Source organism: Chanos chanos, chromosome 7, assembly GCF_902362185.1.
Source record: "Chanos chanos chromosome 7, fChaCha1.1, whole genome shotgun sequence".
NCBI lineage: Eukaryota > Metazoa > Chordata > Actinopteri > Gonorynchiformes > Chanidae > Chanos > Chanos chanos.
The window spans coordinates 12,828,205-12,847,126 of record NC_044501.1 but is presented as its reverse complement, the minus strand read 5'-3'; the positions used below and the strand labels follow the sequence as shown (position 1 = coordinate 12,847,126).

At 42.3% G+C, this 18,922-nt stretch overlaps 1 protein-coding gene across 1 annotated transcript in view; it reads right to left on the bottom strand.

The window, feature by feature from the left end:
- LOC115817003 (rho GTPase-activating protein 6-like) overlaps nt 1–18,922 on the bottom strand; it is a 60,607-nt gene that overhangs the window by 5,019 nt on the left and 36,666 nt on the right. Inside the window, exons 2-8 of the mRNA XM_030780219.1 lie at nt 10,388–10,547; nt 7,293–7,364; nt 5,220–5,494; nt 4,556–4,751; nt 3,993–4,048; nt 1,383–1,533; nt 603–751 (exon numbers count right to left, since the gene is read on the bottom strand). Coding sequence (XP_030636079.1) covers nt 603–751; nt 1,383–1,533; nt 3,993–4,048; nt 4,556–4,751; nt 5,220–5,494; nt 7,293–7,364; nt 10,388–10,547 — 1,059 coding nt within the window. The remainder of the gene's footprint in view (nt 1–602; nt 752–1,382; nt 1,534–3,992; nt 4,049–4,555; nt 4,752–5,219; nt 5,495–7,292; nt 7,365–10,387; nt 10,548–18,922) is intronic.

Sequence of the window (18,922 nt, the reverse complement as noted above, 5' to 3'; positions counted from 1 at the left end):
CTTCAACGTTTGTTTTTAGTTAAGAAAGAAAGAAAGAAAAAGAATATTTAATATATATATATATATATACTTAGAAAAGGGTAAACATCACCGAGAATCAAGTTTTGCATTCAGTTACACTTAACACAATTAATGTACGATTCAGACGTGGGACACAGCTCAATCTTAAGATTGAACTGTGTCCCACGTCTGAATCGTTTATTAGAAACGAGGTGCCAAAGGCCTAAAAACTGGGCGTTAATACAGGATCAGCACAAAACAAGCTCCTTATTAGCATTTAGCTAGAACTTCATAATCTGCCCTCATTACTACTGAGGCATTTGGAGTACCGAAGCATGTCGGTAGAAACTCACGTAAAAACGCTGAGTAAAATCTATATTCAGAGGTTGAATTTCATAGTTCAGCAATTCACAAAACATATACCAAATTACCAAACTCTAGGGACTACCTAGACGGAATAGGGGACTGCGGAGGCTTTATCACCTTACAAATCGCTATAGATCCAATGTATGAGACAGCACGAAGTAATAGTGTACAATTATTAATTTATAACACCACCACAGAGACCTGGTTTTCAATCGCTTCAGTTTGATTTGCTATACCTCCTGTCCGTCTTTGTCGTGGGTGTCGTGGGCGTGTTGAGCGACAGTGTAGAGGAATTCGAGGAGGCGATGAAGCGTGTCGCTGTTACACGCAGGCAGCAGGTACACAAGCAGCTGGGTGGCACTCTGCTGATCCTCTGGGTCCAACACTAGAAAACATCGACAAGTCCAAGTCCAAAGATCAATAATTAGGTACCTACCAAAAGAAACTGACCTAACAGTTCTATAAATAAACTGAACACCATTCTGGGTCAGTAGGTCTGAGGGGACCATTATCGTGCCAAATTATTAGACTTCAAATAAACACAAACCGCGAGGTATCCATAACCGTTTGGCCCAAGGTCTGTCGTTTAAAGTACGTTTTGGGACATTCGTTTGAATTTAAATCAAAACCTTAATGGCATTTGAACATCATATCTTCATACTGTTGTGGCTTCTTAGAGAAACTCCTGCAAGAGAAACACGTCTAACTGCCTCACAGGCAATAGAGGCAGGTCTAGAAACGACTTTATGACTTATGCATTCAGAGCGTAAATGTGTAATTTAGTAGTTTTCAGTGAGCAGATGAGTATGTATTTTAGTGAGCGAAAACAGTTGGTGCTGCTTCCAAAACATTTTTGACGGTTCTGATTTGGAGTCTTTATTGGCAAAGTGTGAATAAGAACGTGGTTGTCCAAAAATCTTGTTTTCAACTACAGAGGTTTGTGATGTCCAAAAGATCTTTCAGAGACACTGGTTTAATAAAGACAGTGTTAGTAAAACACAAGGAGTGAATCTTACACATGGTATTAATGAAGGCAGTGTAGAGCTCTCTAGTGAGCAATGGGTCAGGCATGTCCCTCAGGAATTCCTTTAGCAGCGCTGCTACGTCATGAACACTGTGTTCCTCATCTAGCTGAACGTCCACACCCCGGTCAAACTCTTCACGAAGCTGGGACACACAGAGCCAGGTCAGACACAGGGCTAGCCCACGCACATACAGTATACATATACAGTGTGATGCCTATACATCTGATCATATATAAACATACACACACACACACACACACACACACACACACATACACGTGCATACCCACTCATGAACACACACAGAAGCACATACAGACACAGAGACACACACACACACGCACATGCATGCGCACTCACAAACACACACGGATACACACGCCCACACACAGACACAGACACACACACACACACACACAACCATGCATAAAGCCAGGAATAGACTGCTATGAATAAGGGAGTCAGAGTGAGAGAGAGAGGGAGAGAGAGAGGGAGAGAGAGAGAGAGAGAGAGAGAGAGAGAGAGAGAGAGAGAGAGAGAAAAGGGGGGGGGGGGTTGGATAGGGAGCATAGGGTTGGTATTTAACACACAAAGTGACCACAGGCGAGAATTCATGCTTTGGTGATCTCAGCATGTGGTCGAACCAAACATCTGAACCCACTAGTCCACCAGCCAACCCTGAACACACAGAGCAGGTTCAGGAGGCAGAACACGCCACAGGGTTCAGTGGTTCAACAATGAGTAGAGCAACAGAGGAGAACAGCTCACAGAGATAACAACAATGACCCAGTCAGTTCTGTTTCAGTGCATAACAAGCATCTAACCACAGGTTCAGCCTTAATGACTGCATTAACAACTGTCTAAGCTTTGCATGAAACTTTGATAAACTACAGAAATACAGTGCTTGCTGTTAAGTAAATTTATATAACATTTCCAAGTCGTGAAGTGTTTGAGTTGAAGTCAAACGAGCACGGTTATATTAATACTTATTCCCCAACTGAGGAATATAGGGTTTTTAAATGGTGCTGAAAAAAAGAGGAATTTCCACTGGTCTTAGTACGAAAACAACGCTCCCTTCAAACTGTGTGATCTTGTCGAGGAAGTCTCTCTCACGGCTCAGCCTCGTCAAACAGGTTCCCGTCTGGAATATTATCCTACTTCCATTGCAATATGACTCCATGACCGGATTGTAGCTCCATGAAACAAGTTTGCGTATTGTGCAATAAGACGGGGGATTTTTGTGAAAGGTGTGATTTAAACAAAGCCACAATGTGACGAATGTTTGTGAAGTGAAACAGGATTATGGTAGCTAGCATTCCAAAGGAAAAATACACACTAATTTCAGATAGAGTGAACTTTTCTGGAAAAGGAACTGCTGATGGAAACCTTGCCTTGCCGATGAAAAAAAAAAGAAAAGAAAAGAAAAGAAAAGAAAAAAGAAACACTCTATGCCACTCATGTATGAAACAAGCTGGCACTGATGTGAATGAAAGATAAAATCGTCCACTGTTGTGCAGAACAATTGTGAAATGAAGGACGCTAGCAGGAAAGTCATTGTTGAGGTTCGGCTTATAAGCGAAACGTAAAAAAAAAAGCCGCGTGACCTCTCCAAAATGGCATGTTACAGATTTTAAATGGGGCTCCTTCACACCAGTGTCCATACATTAAAGCAGTCTGTTCTTATCAGACGTAAAAAAAAAAGCATATATTACAGTACGTTTCAACAGTGGATATGCCCAACTTTACCATTTTACTCTCTGATGTTATAAACTATGTCAATAGATCATTTTACATGTATCATCTCCAGGGAATACTCACAAAAGCTTTTAAAAGCCAGTGTTTACACCAAAATCAGCGGAATGAAAATGAATCCAGTGGACTAATCTTTTGCATGCCTTCCTGGACTAGTTTCCATTGTTGACTGTTTCTGTACATGATACACTTCTCCTGCAACCTATTTTCTCTTCATATAAAGGCGTTGCTATAAACAACATATAACCCTATATCAGTCTTCTAAACACAAACACGCATCACAAAACACATACACGCCCACACACACACACGCCCACACACACACACACACACACACACAGGGACTTTCTGAATGCTAAATAGAAATTGGTTTGAAAGAGACCAAACAATGCACAGGAAAGCACAGAGCCACTTCACGATGGAACAGTAAGAGAGAATCAAGCTTGGGATCTGTGAGACAACTGAAAAGCTTAAATAACAATGTCCCATTATAAAGCAGAGCTCGCTTTGACTAGCTTGGACACGGTTTCAAAGACAAGAGCACTCAAGGCCAGACAAACCTGCCTAAGCTACTTGAACGACAGTGAATAGATGCTGCTGAAGTCCTGTTTATTATAAGAGGGCTATAATTTTAGCGGAGGTGAATTACTGTAGCTTTGAATGCAAACCAAGGGAATAATTTCACAAAGCAATTTAACATCTGAATGAGTCTCAAAGGAACAATAACATGAGACAGAAAGAGCTGCATGAGGCTAGTTCGCCATAAAACTGTTGAGTTTTGTGCCGTGCGGTGTAGCTTTGTGTCATGTGGTGTAGGAGACGTGGACCCATCACTCTGTCTATTCTCACCTGTCTCACTCTCTTCTTGGAGCTTCCCACTCTGAAGATTCCAACAGTCTGCAGGCCTGAGATAGAAGGAAGCAAAGAAAAATCTAAACGTGGTGTCGAACAATTACAGTTCCGACGTAACGGAAGGGAAATCACAAAAAAAAATATTAACATAACGACTGAGAGAACTTGCGAAGAAGATCCAGTACAAACTTCGATATGTCAAAATATGATAAACGCGTTACGATCGCCAATTACTCTTTACACGGTGGGAAACATTTATCACGCGATACGTTTATCATCCACTATTAATGAGCCATGGAAGCATTACTGATGTGTAATGAAGTTTCAGCCAAAATAAATAAGAAGGATGCTTTAAACAAGCAAGCAAGCAATTTTCATGGCAGTGCCGTGAAAGAGAAAGTCGGGAAACCGCCGAACAAAAGCGACTTAAAGAATGCTGTTCCGCGGACACTGAGAGACTCCTGTCCTTGAGACTCGGAGAAAAACCTGTTCGTGAGGGATATAAAAGGAATGGAAGAGGGACAGAATCCCGTCTCTAAGGTTACTGGGCGGGTGCCCACCGTATTTCTCCAGGTGCTGGCAGCAGCTGTCCACCACACGGGGCACCTGTCTGTAGATGGGGTTAAGGCTCAGCCTCTTGTCTCGATGCTTCTCCTTTTTACTGGGCGTCTCGGCTGGCAGGGACAGCTGCAGAGCCTCCAGCAGACGTGACTGGTTATCGTCCAGGTCAGTGATGGAGTCTACAGACATACCTCCCTGCCCAGACGAGACAAAACACAATCATTTAATGCCCCACTTTACACGGCCCCGGTCGGGACTCTGATGAAGCTCGGTGGAGATTAAGCACATCATTTGAACTTGAACTCGGTGTATTTTTGGAATGTACTAAGAAACTTGTTACTGCCCAGCTGTTACTGGGCAGAGCTTCAAAAAAACACATGCTGTAAGTCATGTTCTCGCATATGTAACGATGGCATTTTATTTGATCTTCTGTCAGGAGCCTACAGCGATGTGTAGTGAGCCTAAACACAAAAATGTTGTTGAAGTATCTCACAGGTGTAATAGAAATCAGCATAAGCTGTTTTGACTTCATGACAAGGTCACCTTTGACTAAAGTTACTACCGTAAACTAAGCATGTCTAGAGTGTATAATGTTGTGAGTAATAATATCCTCAGAAGGAAAATATGATTGATGGCGTCCCGTAACGCGACAAGACTCCTCACCCTCCTGCGTGCCCGCGGGGCAGCCTCGGGCGTGTTCGGCGAAGTGGACTCATTGGCCGTCTCGGAGGTGGAGCTGAGGGAGGAGTTGCTGCTGGAGAGTTCCTTTGTGGGTCTCTTGGTGGCAAACTGCAGTATGGAGGAAACCAGGTCGCTGGAGTCTTTGTGTTCCTCCCGGGGAGACGTGTCCTGTCTCTGCCCATCCTGACGCTGTCTGTGTGTACGGTCGTTGGCGATCACCTGTGATAGAGGTATACCAAAGGCCTGGGGAGAAGACTCTGTAAAAGCACGAGGGAGAGATCGGTAAGATTAACACGAGATTAACCAGAGGATAAAGTCAGGTGAAGGACACAACGGAGAAGGAAGTTGTCTGAGAAAAATCAAGACGTGCGAGTGACAGAGGTGACAGAAAAAAGATCGACTTAATTACAAGGAAGTTAAACTGGTCCCGTATATCCGCAAGGTCAAACCCCCCCCCCTCGTAATCAGGCGACAGGTTTTTTTTTTTGACAGATGCAAAAAGCAGTCCTAAGCCCTTTCGTTTTTTTTTTTGTTTTTTTTTTTTTACTTTCTTTCTGAAGAATTTAGAAGCACATTAATCCAATTTCATTCCTCTGTCAGCAAACAGTACTAGACTGTGCATGATCAAATTCCAGGAGGAGCAGCCATTTGAGGGGTTTGGATCTGCAGAGGAGTGTATATACTGCATTCCTGTTGGCATGTTTGCAAAGGTGCTACACACACACACACACACACACACACAGCGCCTCTTAAAGCTATTCCCTTTTAGAACTGTATATACAGTCTGTATATATAACAGGCTGTGGAGGTATGGACCGACGGCTTGTGAAAAAGCCATAACGTCAGTGAGCTAGATCAAAGGCCACATGTTTTCCTCTGTCAACGGGCTCTGATCCTCCCGTGTTTGAGAAAGAACAGAGACAGACTGCTCAAGTAAATGGTCCCAAACCCAGCTCGCTACCAGAGCATTAAGCCTCTACTAGGGAAAAGCCATATCAAAGGTTTCTCTACTTTTTTTTGATCGTTTCCACATACAGCCAAATATATAACTTAATGAGCACGAGCGTGTGCCGAATTAAAGGGACTGCTTCTGGAAGGGAAGGATTAAATTCAAGACAAGACATGTTATAGAACCATTAAAAAGAACCGGGGTATTTGTAATTGAGGGTAAATGGGGGAGGTTCTGCTAAAATTCTAACGCTATGTTTTAGTTCAGTGAGCATGCACCAAAAAAAAAAAAAAAAGCCTTCCCATCATTTTTCCGGTGATGCAAAATGAACACAAATCTCATCATATTTAATCATTTGTTAACACAAAAACCATTTTGTTTCCCCGCATACTCCAGACACAGCATAAAACTGTTTATGCCGACAGTTTACATTTGTCCAAAAAATAAATGATGTCTTCGGCTACAACTGTAATCCCGGTTCATAAACTGGTGGGCAACCAGACATAACATGAGGACAAACCGTGGGACATTGTGGGTTTTCTCTCCGTTTTCATTCGTTTCCATCAGATCTGGACACTGTGCCAAATATGCCGTCTGCGGTGAACTGTTTCGTTTTTTGAGCTGTGTCCCCTTACAAGGAGTTTGGTCCATTTTTCTAAATATATCTTGGTAGTTAAATGCTACTTCCACGGGCAGACAATTCACCTGGGGGTGGGGCTGGGTGGCGGGGGGTGGGGTGTTGTCGGGGGGGTGGGTGAGACAAATGAGGAGCTTTGTGAAACTCTCTCGTGAAACTTGCTTGGGCTGGGAAAGTCATCTAAATCACCCAAGTGAGGAGAAAACCCATAAAAGTAAAAATCTTAACTGGGAGAAACTAGTCACAGCCTTCCCAACCTCCAGGAGACATATGGTCGCTAGGAAAAAAAAAAAAAAAAAAAGACCTAACTCCAGAATAGGCTGTGTCAGAAACTGCTGGGTCTTACAGAACTAGTAAGAGAACCTTCAAAAATGTTTACTTACAGAAAAGATTTGAAATTCAAAGTCGTTCGAAACGTGACGTCATTCTGAACCCAAAGCGCTTCTGCAATGACAACATTAGAACTCACCCTTGTCTTTGTTCTTCTCTTTAGCCAAGGAATCCAGCTTCCTCCTCAGGGATTTCTTCCTTTTCTGTCCATCTATCAAAACACACAAAGTACAACATCACATATAACACACTCTGCATGACTTTGAATTCGAATGAGTATCAATATTTCTGTTAGCTTCAACATCCGCTAGTCCTCCACTGAATTTTTTGTGACCTCTGTCAAGTCAACAAAGTGTAGCTATGTTGATGAGGTAGTGGATATTGCTTCAGTGGGTTAAATATGTCTCTCTCTCATTTACACACAGCACTGGCATTTCCTATACTGATTTGTTAGTGAATATGCTGGAACGTGATCAAATACAAAATGTTTAAGAAAAATGTGCAGCGATAAACACATGAATTATATTTATATATCTCTGATGAGTTGAGGGCTAGACTTATTTACTTTAGCTACATAAGAACAATAAACAGTTATTTAGCAGGCAAGATACGTCCTATATACATTTTTTTTTTTAAATTCCACCAGAAATATGTCAAAAGTTTGATCGAGTAGTTGGATCGGTTCACTGACAACACTCTGATTTCTTCATAATCTAGTATATAAACTTTTATTTGCTTGGAGAGTATAGCCAGGGGAGATTTACTGGTGTCTAATCTCACAGTCACTACACTAACCTCGGTGTGACCTGAAACGTGCTGAAGCTAATGGAAAATGAGATTCCTCTGAAACGTGGCCTGCACTGAAGTTCTGAAATATCACACTTCATCTGCAAAGCTCTGGCACCTAGTAGACCATCTAAGATCAATCATTTGAAACTCTTTGAACAGAAATGGTTGTCACTTCGACACTTAAATATTTAAGGTTAAGTCAAACTGTTTCTTGATAGATATCAGATCTTGACATAAAAGAATTATCCAGCATGCAGATTTGGAGTATGAGTTTAAATAAAGGACAGATGTTACTCATGAGTTTTTGGGGCGTTTTTTTTTTTTTTTTTTTTTTGCGTGAAATAACCCCTTAGCTGGTTTCAGTCATGTTTTCACTTGCCAAATAGCCTATATCTGCCCTACAGAAGGAAACAACTTTAGTATAAGATTGAGTTTAAGATTCATATATTTTTGACTACACCTGCAAACCATGATGGAATATTACAAATAGCAAGGGAGCAAGCAGAAAAAGCAATGGAGAAAGAAAGTAAAAAAAAGAAGAGAGAGAAAGAGAGGAAATGGTTTGGATTCTTGTTCAACGGATCGCATGGCTGCATGGAAAACCCAGGAACCTCTGGTTCTCTCGCAGCAGTTCAACGACATGTGAAATCATCCAAAGCAACATTTGCTTTTCTCTCCTCTGTCTCTCTGAATGTGCTTTCCGAGCGTCAAGGCGCGACGGGCTAAACCACTGCCAAACATAAGACAAATAACAAAACCAAACAGAGCACATAAGACCCCAAAAAAAAAAGAAAAAAGAAAAGAAACCACACTTTTCGTGGTGTGATACATCATCAACACGTAGGGTTCTGGAGTTAATAAGAAACACAGGCTCGTACATTAAATCATTTTCTGGATAGATATAACCCTAGCTGTGGAATGTGGAGTCTGGCTTGTATATGAACCTCCTAAAGTGCGTGACTAGGAGTGCAACTGAAGCTGCACATTCTCAGACAGGAAGCTTGTCACCTACACCATGTCTCCCGTCTGACTTACAGACAAAGTCTGATCCTGATCCCGGATTCGGTTAAATCCAGGCAGCTCCTAGAGGGATGCTTTTTTTTTTTTTGCTTTTTTTTTTATATATCGGCCATCTTTGAAAGAGTCATGGCAACAGAGGAAAAAAAAAGTACATAAGCTTTTACAGAAAGATTAAACACAAAACAGAGATGTTTTTTCCAGATGTAATTTCTACGGTAAACAGTTCCTCTTGTGGGGAACATGAATCATCGGTCTATCTTTAAGCATATGCGGTTGTTCTTTCCTATTGAATTGCTAATTCCAAAACCTGAAAAAAAAAGAGCACAAGCTTTATCCTGTCCATGGAACAATAAGCTGCTTCAATGTGACATTCCTCTTTAGCGCGCTCTTTTAAACGGAGGAATAAAGGACTGTGCACGATCCATCGGTTCTGTTTGCGTGTATGAGAAAGGAGAAGTGTTAATGGTGAGAGTCACACGCCGCAGACAGTGACAGGAAGCAGACCGCCTGGGGCGCGACCCTGGCCTGTTAACACCAAGAGATCAGAGAAGAGATAGTCTCCCTGACCTTACAGTTCTTTGAGATAGCTAACACCTGCTACAATATTCATAAACCTACACTGCTCATAAACCACACCACTCTAAAATGGGAAGGAAGGTGAGTACATAAGAAAAAAAAAAGAAAGAAAAAAATAATAAAATATATATATATATATATATATATATATATATACACACATATATATATACACACACACACACACACACATTCATACAGTGTGTGTATACATACATACATTCATCATACATACATACATATATGAATATATATATATGTATTCATATATACATGTAACATTACTGTTTCTCTTCAAAAGAACAAGGGTCTGTTCTTGGGTGACTGAAGTGTGATTTATTACACATCCTAAGAATTTTGATGAGATTTTCTCTGATTTGCAAAGCAAAATAGGGCGCTGTTGCTTTCACAAGTTATCATGTTGCAGGAGACTGTTTGCAAAGTGACGTAGAATTCATCTCACGAAAACCTAGACATGCTATATTGTGTTACTTATATTATAATATCATTTTTCTATCAAAAAAACATCTGAGGAAAAAATGATTTTAATAAAAAGATAAGGCCCTCTTAAATAACCCATGTTAGATCTTCCTTGGTTACGTTGGATGGAGCAGCTAGATATTTTACGTGAGAAGGATCTGTTTAAACTCCTCAAATAAATTTAAAAAAAAATGCTGAATGTCACAGGTCAGTGCCAGATGAAGCGCTGGTTAGCAGCTTGTAGCATCCGGCTCAAAGCATCACCGAATCACGTCCTGAGCAGCGACAGTTATGAGCATAATGACATTAGCAGGCCTGAAAGAGGCATCCTCTGTGTGGCTGATAGCGTCAACCGGATGTGTGATTTACCTTTGGGGATGGTGATCTGACAGCCCAGGTCATAGTCCTGCTGAAGCCGATTATAGGCCACCTCCTGCAGCCTCGCTCTCTCCAGCTCCGACATGCTCTGGATGGCCACAGGTTTGAGCCGCACGGTCCTACCAGACAGGCTGTTCCAGGTGTAATCACCCTAGGAGAGAAGAGAGGACAGTCGCCGGTCTAAATACCAGTGGTTCAACTCGTAACACTGTCACTGCAATGCGTGGTTATGTTCTATTTGATTTGGTGTGGTTCCACACTGTCCCGATCAGTTCGAACCGGTTCCATTCGGTTAAGTTCCGTTGCGGCGGTGGTGGTGGCTGTGTTCTGTTCTGTGTTGTTTTGTTAAGTGGTGTTCTGTTCTCTTCTGTCCTATGCTATTCTATTTCATATGAATTGCTACGCAGAGGGAACACTGAACATCTGGTATAGATGGAAAAACATTCATGAATGTCCAAGAGGATTCTGGAAGAAAACAGTTCAACTACATCATATAGATGAGTAAACATGCCATCGCTCTCTTTTGTTACACTGCTCCTTTTTCATTTTAAAGCTGTTATTGCAATTTTCTTTCGCAGGGTACAGAAATCAATAACCACATGAGGAAAAGTTACACACATGCCAGTACAAAAGAAGCAGTATAAAATGAACCAGTACGAATCCTCTTCATCTCGAACATACACACATTATAAATTTTATGGACAATCATCGGTAGCTGTGCTGTATTAGAACGGGTGGAAGGCAAAAAGGGTGTCAGAGAGAGAGCGATAGAGAGAGAGAGAGACAACGATTTATGCTGATCCCATCATGAATTCCTTTATCTCCTCTGGCTTAGATCAGGGAACTTCACCACTACCATCACAGCCCATTTACTGAGGGGGAGGACAGCTGAAACTGTGATAATGTAATCAGATAAATTTACCAGTGTACCAATACACTCCTACTCCCTCTAATACTGCTACTACTAAACCTTAACGATGACATTAGCAGGAATTAGTGGTAAATCATCCGAAACAGCAGCAAGTGGGGAAAAAAAAAAAAGTATCAGCTATCAGCACCGAACTCCAAGTCTGCAGGAGTGTTCCACTGTAAGAGGATAAGTGGCATTAGTCATTAGTCATATATGTTTACTTTCCTTTCATTTGCATTTATACGGGCAAAACATTTGTGAAGCACGTGTGCTTCAATTTTCCAACATGTCTGCTTTAGTATTTTCGCATGAGGCCTCTCTTGTTTTGATACCGATGCAGCGGTCTAAAATGACCGAACAGAAAGGACCGAGAGACCCTGCACGCTAAGCGTCTTTGGGGATTTTGGTGAAGCAAGAAGAGGATCCTTGTCCAGCACTGAGGCCAGCGGCCCAGTGAGAGATGAGACAGGACAAACTCACAGAGCACGTGTGTAACCACACGGTCAAACTTGGGACTGGAAAAAAAAAAAAAAAAAAAGAAGAAGAAGAAAAAGAAAAACAAGAGGTCAGTGTAGAAAGCCCGAAACAGCTGCGTGAAGACAAGCTTGTCCATTTTTTAAATGCTCCTTAATCAGGAGCTGGTGGCGAGGAGTGTTTTGGGGCTTGAAAAAATAACACAATTCATTTGCCCAAGGGGCAACTGAACACTTATGCACTTATGTCTCCTTTTAGCTAGTGGTTTCTTCTAGCACAATCCTCTTTACTCATCCGAGACACACACACACACACGCACGCACACACATACACACACACACACAGATGTAGGAGTCAGTGGGGGTCTGGTAGTCAAAGGGGCATAGCCATGGACCAATTTTGAGAAGAGGGAGTGAGAGAGAGAGAGAGAGCAGAAAGAGAGAAAGCCAGTTGGGCGAGAGCGAACCGCTCTCCAGCGAAGCGTAAATCTCTGAGCCACGATTCAACGTGCACCAAGCGTTTTCCCATCCTGTGGACTCGATGCTCTGGTCCTTGGTCGGGACATCAAAAACTCTGCACAAACAACGCACACGTCTTCATTTGGTTTCAGAGTATTCTCATCCTCCATTCTGCAATTTTCCTTAGGAGATACATACATCACATAAAATCAAGACGCAACATTGTGGAGTGATGTCATTTGTTTATCTCTATTGAGGCCGGAGAGGATGTTTTTCCCTCTCTGGGCTGCTCCTCATCTGACTAGATCTCCTCGGTTGCTCCCCACTCACAATAGATGAGCTACAGTTTCCTCCATTCCGCCCTTGGGGCCTGAAAGGCCTTTGACCCATAAAACACGAGATCGCTATGTACCTTTAACTACTTCCATGCACTATGATAACCATAAGAATGGGTTGCCCTTAATGGATAATGGAAGATCAATGGAAGACCATTCATGAGATCTTACAAAAAAAACAACAAAAAAAAACACACATTAGTATCCTGGCAACAAATAATAACAGGACACAAAACAAAACCACTAATGAACACCTTGCCCGTAAACTGCTCCAGATTGATGTACAAAATTTGAAGAAGAAAAAAATAATAACAAGAGTTTGAAATATTTGGTTGTAAGACATAGAGCCTAGCTACTAATCAGCAGATGGAATGAGGTTTATTTTCTCCTTTGACTATTTATACCCTCTCACGTTGACAGAGCTTTAATATAGTTATTCCATTTGCATTACAACAAAATATTCCTTATGTCAAGATCTTGTTATTCTTCCCTCTTGTTATCTAACCGTAATCTTGTTTTGTCTCTCCTATTGCAGTAATTGAGTCACACCATTCTCTCCAATAAAATTATATGTCACCTATTCCACCCCAAACACACACACTATTATAACTCATTCACATAACATTTGGGGGATATCTAACCCAATATTCATAAATGTTTTCTACCAAATGTAACAGTTCTCTCCCCTGTACCTCAGAGTAGCTGTGATTTCAAATGCCTGTAAAAAAAGGGGGGGGGGGGTGTTTCTTCTTGACTGAGCATGATAAAACATCCTGGTGTTAAGTCATTGCTTTGGCTGCCACATAGCTGAACTGTGACTTGATCTCTGTATTTAAGTTCATTTCAGATCTGGGAGAGGGCACACACACAACGCACACGCTGTACATTTCACATCCGAACCAACTCACATTTTACCCACATAGTTCCTGTCTGCTGGAAGAGTACAGTACAGAGGGGTACTGGGTCAGTGGTCTATTTGTGTCAACCAGACAAACAACTTACCGATACACTTTGGTGAAATGGTTCAATTGTATTCCTTCCATAGTTCTCTAAAGATGGGGGCAGGGGGGGCGGGGGGTGGGGCTAATTTGCTGTTTAATCCCATTCTGGAATGAAATCCTCACATCAGGGGCAGGAGGCCCTGAACCAGTGACCCCAATCACAACACATGATCAGCCACCATGGTAAACCAGAACGCAAGCCAACGATTTGATTGCTGTATTTCAACTGTGGACTGCATAGTTAAACAATAATGTGACAAAAAAAAAACACACACACGCACACAAAAAAGCAGCCTGCAAATAATGTAATGCAGATGCTATTCCAGAGAGGCCATCACGGAAGGCTTACTGTGCAGTCAACAAATTACCGAATGGTCACTATGCATCAACTGGTTGTCATGACAGCACAATTATTACAAGCGTTTTGGAGGGTTATGCAATAACGAGGACAAATCGTGCAATATGAGGCGTTAAAAAATGTTTGTTTCCATGGTCACGGATACACAGTGGTGTAAGTATAGCAAGATCTGTATCGAGGTTCCCATGGAAACTGCTCAGATCCTCAAACACAAGTAATGGAAGGTCAATGACCCATCCACGACGACCCTCCGCAATAGGCCACGGGTCACAGCAAGATAGGTGGTCTACATGGTCGTGTAGCAAACCTTCTATGTACTGTGGAAGCTCTGTTCTGCTTTGACTGAATGAATCTGGATTCAGGTGTTTTTCTTTGTTGAGTTTCATGGTTATTCCTGTTCGGTCTCTGACTCAGTCTTTTTTGTCGAATTGAAGATGTGAGCCACTGACAACTCCGACAGAGAGGAACTCAGCGGCGATTGTGACGACACAGGATCATACCCGCGCAACCTTTTTAGCACTGCTAATTTATTCGATTCCTCAAAAATGTGAACGGAGAAGTCTCAAAAACAGGGCTATTTTTCCTATGAATAACTCCAAAAAAACAAAAAAAACCCCAAAAAAACAATGATTAGAGCAACCGCTTGATGATGAACTGCATTGTTTTCTACAACATATAAACCAGCGGAGTCTTTTGGGAAACGGTTTTTGACGAAAAGTTTGACGTTCTCCTCGGGGCCGTACAGAAACGCTTCTGAGCGAAGTCTGTAAACGTAAACTAGTCGTGGTGACAAGTTCTGTTATACAGAGGAAGAATCATGAACATGTGCCTGGGCCTCATAAAGACACATCTGCTCTCTGGCCCAGCTGCACACAGACCCCTTCCCACACAGAGGACACCATATGTCTGTGCTCATTTTGAGATTTGTGCTTTGATGATTAGTTTCATTAACTTTAGAAAATTAAACCAACTGCGTGAGAGTTCTTAGTCTCTCAAAAGGAAAGTAGTATTAAATAGAAATGGTTTAAAATGGTTATACCTTCGGCTCCTCTGTCTTCTAATTTGAGTGGGGCAAAACAACCGAAGAATATGACGAATTGGACGTTTTTTTTTTTTTCCTCCTTTTTTTTTTTTTTCTCCGTTATCCATATAATTGAAGTAAAGTTCTGGCCGGAGCGGTCCACGCGTTTTTTTTAAACGGAGAACACATTTGCAGAACACATCATCCAGATCACTGGTACGGGACAGCTATCCAAGCAAAACATCTTTTTGTGCGACCGAGTGGCAGAAACAACTCTGACATGTATTGGAAAACTATGTCCATAGTGACATACATACACAGGACAAAAGATCACGCCCCCTGTCAATTAGGAATGCAGGCACCCAAACAATCAATGCCTTCGACAGAACTGGCATACGTGCCAAGAGGTATGCCAGGAGGCAAAGAGAGGAATGATGTAAAAGGATTGCTATGACTAGATTCTGCTCATCCGCGTGACTGTTAGCGTTAGAAGCAGCAGCTATAGAATTGGATTGGCCCTGTAAACTGCTGCACAGCGCATCGCAGTTAAATTATTTCTCGACCTAGTGTTTTATGAGACCGTTTACAGGTCACTATCATTTTTATGGTCCCCCGTGTCATCAGTAGCTGCCTGGAGAGACGCAACAGATAATGTTACGCTCCTTTGTTTACCTAAAATGTTCATCTGTTTGGAAGTCTAATCGTTTCACTGACTCACAGAGACCTTAAGGGAAGCACCAATTCTTTACCACAGTTAACATCATGAGGGATATTACAAGTGAGCTGCAAAGTCAGAGGGCTCACCTGGCGTAAACCCTTTTTTCATACGGTGAATCTGCATCCAAGGCAAAGGATTTATGTGAAGCCCGTGTAGATATGTAAAATAAAGTCTCCCATAAAGAGCAACGCAGTCAGCTCGCATAACGAGCACATCTGCTCTCGACACAAACACGTCTGCACCCATAATACTCGGTGGACGATTCAGGACGAGCACATCTGGGGTTCTGGGGGTGGGCTGTGAGAGGGGTGGGGAAGGGGTAGTGTTTCGCAGGGTATGTGTGCTTGGGGTGGGGGGGGGTGGGGGTTGGTCTTCATTTGGTTAGAGACTGGTACAGTAACTGTGGAGAAAGCGGTATACATTACACAAACACACCAGAGGAATGTTCCCATTGCAATTTGAGTTTTTTTTTTTTTTTTTTCTACAGGTGGCATCCGACCAGTTGAGTAATGGATTACTTGCAGGGGCTGGAACGTCACCGCTGTTCACATCTGGCAGCAATTACGCCGCCAACGGCACTCGTTGAGCTGTCAGAGGAAGAAGATTAATAGAACTTCCACCTGCCGCTGCCCATCCATTTCCCCGTCAACAGAGGACAGGGGCCTGCTCTCTGCTTTGTCAACAGTAAAGAGCTAATTGGCTCTTTCCACTGGAAGACAATGGAGAGATGTCAGATTTTGCCCCATGTCTACACACAAAACGCAGATCCTTCGGGAATGAAGCTAATTGCGATTTTAGTCCAATGCCAGCTCAAGACAAACCCCCTTAGGGAGTCTGTAGTTACAATTTTAGTTATGTAATCATGTTTTGAAAATTGAAGCAAATTATGTGCATCTGTGGCTTCAAAGAAACCTTGGTGGTGATTGACAGGAAATTGAGTTTGAACACAAAGCAGGTACCACTACAACTCTGACCATCAAAATCTGGAAGTAATAAAAACCTGGAGATCATGACTTGGAGTCCCCACACAGCAAAATAAGATGGTGTTGCAGTTATGTAACATTGGTGTTAAGATACGTCAAAAAGCCTAACAACTAAACAAAAGTCGTAAACTATGTTAGGTCGAGGGTGTGAAACTGGAGGACAAGTAAGCAAAGAAATTTGTGCAGAGGTTCAGTTCGGGACAAGCTAAAAGTCCCTCAGCTGTTGAGCATCAATAAGGTTGTTGAATGTAATTGCTAAATAACGATGAGGTGAAGAATTTGCCATTACTCAGAGAACTTTTTGTACCTGTCGAGTAATCTTGATCTACCATTAAAACCCACACTGTAAATCTAATTTCTCTCTTGTATTTTTCCTCTTCAGTCAAAATGCAAGCTCCCCCTCCCCTCTCTCTCTCTCGCTCTCTCTCTCTCCCACTCTCTCTCACTCTTGCTCTCTCTCTCTCTCTCTCTCCCTAGCCAAGACCTCCACAGCCAAGGAATGTGTGTAATCTTTCTTTGCATGCCCAACAGTAAATCCCTCATGCTGGAAATCAACATTGGAGTGAGCTAATGAAGTTGGTTAATGATTACAATATATAGCATGAATTGTTTTCAATGATTTGTAAAAGGAGGAAAATGCCAGGAGACCAGCGAACTGTTCAGCTCTTCAGTTCAGAGTATTATCAGGTGCTGGTAGGTCAACAGATGAGATGCAAAAAGAAAAAAAGATTCAAATTCGTGACATTTCTGTGGAGGGGATTTTAGCGCCAGATAGAAAATAACAAAGGAATCTACTTGAGGAGGAGAAAAAAAAACAGGTCAAAAATTGCAGCTGCTAGGTCTTAACACACACACACACACACACCATACCTCCATTTTGACCTTCTCATACCCGCTTGAAACAAAACAAAGATTGAGCGACAGATAACTACAGCGTAAGACACATACATATTTAGCAATAATTGTTCCTTCTCCCCGTCGATGACAGTTTAATGCATTCAAAGACACTTGGCATAACTATCAGGCAAGTCCAACAAATATTTGCGGAGAATGCCTGTGGGCGCGCCGTGAAAACATCTCCAATCCCGCGTCCCTCCAGCCCCTGGCACGCCACTTTGTCATCTCAATTTATGGCCAATCATAGCCAGTCAAGACCAATTACCTCTGAATAGGGATGCATGCTCACTCTTTACAGTCTGTCCATAGCTAGCCAACACAAATTACAGCATGTCATTGCAATGTCAGTTCATTTGTCATGTGATTTCATAACAGCCAAAGAAAGGAGAGGAAGAATGTGTGTGTGGGGGGTGGGGGGGGGGGGGGGGTACGGGCGATCGTAACGCTGTGGGATCTGTGTCACAGCGACCGAAGGGATATTCCTATAGGCTCTGGAAGGACAATTATAAATGAGCATGTACAGCCCGTAGGCTCCATACTGAAACCTCAAAAAAAAAAAAAAAACACAACATCAGCCCAAAAATCCAGCAGGCCTTACTCTTGTTTGGCCTGTAGAGGTGGGCTTTGCTAAGCTGTTTGAATGGGTGAGTGAATGAGTTGAGGACTAGGGGTGTGTGTGTGCGTGTGTGTGTGGGGGGGGGGGGGGGTGTTAACTGTGTTCACTGTGGTTCTTAAGGTTTATTTATGGTCATGCCTCAATTGTCGAGAGGGGGGGGTGGGGGGGGGGGCAACGCCTGGACGCTTGCCAGGGTTGTGTGGGCAGACACCCTGCAGATGCTATGCGGCTAAATGAGGGGAAACGGAGAGATTATTTAGGGGATTAATGAACGAAGGCCAAGATAATCGAAGAATTCAATAATGTCAACACTAATGTTTGCAAAATCATACGTTATCTTGGACAGTACAAAAATGGAAAGAAATCAACTCAAAATCGACAGTCAACATAAAATCAGAAGTCGTCTTTTGAACTAAAACTGTAACGTGTAGAGCAAGACAAAACACTCCTGGCAGATTTTTAAAACCTGTTTTCTGTTATTATTTGCAAGCGCAAGAGCCAATAATGTGTGTGTAGGAAATACGCACTCCTATTGCTGGTTATGCCAGGTAAAGGTAAAAGACTGTGTATGGTAAAAGTCTACACATCAGCACATCAAAGGGTTAAAAAAACTAGACTTATAGATTGTTCAGTACATTATGGACACACACACACACACAAAATAGCAGGGCCAGGTGACCAAGAAAAATATGTAACCTCATGATGGAATTCTTCTTTCTGCACTTTTCTCCCTGACTGCCTGCCTCTTTTCTTCC